We start from the raw sequence: 2,678 nt of genomic DNA on the forward strand, positions 1-2,678 counted from the left end.
GCTGAGCCTGGAGCAAAGGAGGCTCAGGGGAGACCTTCTGGCTCTTGACAACGGTTGGATTGGATGACCTTAAGGTTCTTTTCCACCCTAAATTCCTCTCTGGCCCTCAGGCTGACAGCACCTCACCTCCTGGGCGTTGTGGGCCTGGATTCCTTCATCCCACTTCTTCCTGTTGGTCTCCAGCAGCTCTTGTCGTTCCAGCTCAAACTCTCTCTGAGGAGGACACAGAGACCTTCCTCACCCTTTGGCACCACTCCTTGCCCACCTGACCCCATTTTGGGGCCAGCAGCCTCCAGGAGAAGACCTGCTGCAGGCTGAGGAACACACCCTGGTCTGCTCTCCCCACGCCAGGAGCCTCTGCTGGCAGAGACCTCCCAGTGTGACCCCGTTGGGGAGGGACTGAAGCCACCCAGGAGTGACAGCCACCGAGCTGCTCTGTGCCCAGCCACGGTGTCACTGAGGGCAGGGTGTGAACCAGCTCCTCAGCATCATCCCCTGCTCTTCCTTGGCCAGATTCCAGCCTCTTGCACCAAGACATCAGCCCTGATGCTCTGGACAGGGGTCAACCCACTCCAGGCAAGGAGCCTGAGGCTGGTTTTTTGCCACAGACAGGGAGAAGCAAGAGGCTGCAGGGTTTTTCTCAGGGTTTGGGGGTGCTGAGCCTGGAGCAAAGGAGGCTCAGGGGAGACCTTCTGGCTCTGCACAGCTCCTGACAGGAGCCTGGAGCCAGGGGGGGGTCGGGCTCTGCTCCCAAGGGACAACAGGACAAGAGGAAAGGGCCTCAAGTTGCCCCAGGGGAGGTTTCAGTTGTCCCTGAGGAACAATTTCTTGCCCTGGAGGGTTGCCCAGGGCTGTGCCAGGCTGCCCAGGGCAGTGGTGGAGTCCCCACCCCTGGAGGGGTTCCCAAGCCGTGGAGATGTGGGGTGAGGGACACGGGGCAGTGGAGACCTGGCAGGGCTGGGGGAGGGTTGGACTGCAGGATTTGAAAGATCTCTTCCAACCCAAACCCTTCTCTGGTGGCTCACTGGACTCTTCCTCCAGCAGATGTCCTGGTTACCTCAATCTGCAGCAGTCTGTGGCGGTAAGTCCTCAGCAGGAGCCTGATCTGCTCCTCCATCCTCTCCAGAAGCAGGTGGATCTCCTCTGACTGTTGCCTGATGGCCTCCTCATACTGCTCATCTTTCCTCCTCAGCTCCTGGAGGAGGAGAGAAGATGCTGACCCCAGAGAGAAGCATCTGCCCAGGAATCCTCAGGGGTTAACTGAGAGGGTGAGACCTTTTCCAAAGGAGAAGAGGAGATGGGAGCAAAGAGCCAAATTCAAGAGGTAGTTGGGGAGGAAGATGAGAGAGAGACAGATCATTGAGAGGGTTCATGCCTGCAGACACAGCAGTCCTTTTCTGAAGGCCATGGAGCCTGCTGTGGGAAGGACTTCCCTCAACACAGCCACACCTCAGTCCTTGCTCCTTGGCCTTGTTATGGCTGCAGCCTGGAGAGCTGCCAGCCTGTCCTGCTCCCAGGGTGCTGGGTGTCTGTCCTTGGACCCTGCACCCTGCCCAGGGCACCCCAGCTGCTGGGGAAGGGTCTGGAGAACAAGTCTGGAGCTGGGGGTGCTGAGCCTGGAGCAAAGGAGGCTCAGGGGAGACCTTCTGGCTCTGCACAGCTCCTGACAGGAGCCTGGAGCCAGGGGGGGGTCGGGCTCTGCTCCCAAGGGACAACAGGACAAGAGGAAAGGGCCTCAAGTTGCCCCAGGGGAGGTTTCAGTTGTCCCTGAGGAACAATTTCTTGCCCTGGAGGGTTGCCCAGGGCTGTGCCAGGCTGCCCAGGGCAGTGGTGGAGTCCCCACCCCTGGAGGGGTTCCCAAGCCGTGGAGATGTGGGGTGAGGGACACGGGGCAGTGGGGACCTGGCAGGGCTGGGGGGTGGTCGGACCCCATGATTTGAAAGTTCTCTTCCAACCCAAACCCTTCTGTGATTCTCTCCTACCCCTCCAAGGTCTCACTCTCCACACTGGGACACTGACCCTGCAGCCCATGGCGCCGTTTAGACCCAAACCAATGGACCCTTCAGATCCCTGCCATGCACTGGTGGCCAGCAGAGCCACACTGGGATGCCCACTGCTCTAGAACAGCATCCTCCAGCCCTTGAGGGTCCCCTGTGCCCTGCCTGGTCCCCACACTACCTGCTGCAGCTCCCTGATGAGCCTGTTCTTCTCCTCCAGCAGCAAGGTGCACTGCTGCTGCTGTTGATCCAGCAGCTCCCACAGCTCCTCAGGGATCCTCATCTCCTTGGCTGAGGCCCATCTGGAGGTGATCTCCTCAAACCTCTCCGTGCTGGACTTGGCTTCACGCTCCAGCTTCTCCACCCTGCAGGCAGTGAGGAGCAAAGAGGGAGCTGGGGCAGGGCAGGGAGTGGCTCTGCCAAGGTGGTGTGGTCCCTGCTGCAGGAGAAGGTCCCTGAGCAGCCCAGATGGGATCCCAAGTGGGGTGGAGGCAGCACTGGAGCTGCAGCTTTCCTGCAAGGGCTTGGGCAAGGGCAGGGCTGGCATCCTGCAGGTCCTTCTCCCCTGACAGGCATGGGAGCACAGAAGGGTTTGGGTGGGAAGGGACCTGTCAAGGTCACCCAGTGCAACCCCCTGCAGGGAGCAGGGACATCTGCAGCTAGAGCAGGGTGCTCAGAGCC

At 60.4% G+C, this 2,678-nt stretch overlaps 1 protein-coding gene across 1 annotated transcript in view; it reads right to left on the reverse strand.

Moving 5' to 3' along the window:
• The window catches only part of DRC1 (dynein regulatory complex subunit 1), a gene marked incomplete at its 5' end in the record, with an annotated part of 9,744 nt that overhangs the window by 5,659 nt on the left and 1,407 nt on the right, over nucleotides 1–2,678 (reverse strand). The window contains 3 exons of the mRNA XM_008935486.1: nucleotides 127–213; nucleotides 1,058–1,195; nucleotides 2,179–2,362. Coding sequence (XP_008933734.1) covers nucleotides 127–213; nucleotides 1,058–1,195; nucleotides 2,179–2,362 — 409 coding nt within the window. The remainder of the gene's footprint in view (nucleotides 1–126; nucleotides 214–1,057; nucleotides 1,196–2,178; nucleotides 2,363–2,678) is intronic.

The sequence above is a fragment of the Merops nubicus genome, unplaced genomic scaffold (assembly GCF_000691845.1).
Source record: "Merops nubicus isolate BGI_N331 unplaced genomic scaffold, ASM69184v1 scaffold28372, whole genome shotgun sequence".
Classification (NCBI taxonomy): Eukaryota; Metazoa; Chordata; class Aves; order Coraciiformes; family Meropidae; genus Merops; species Merops nubicus.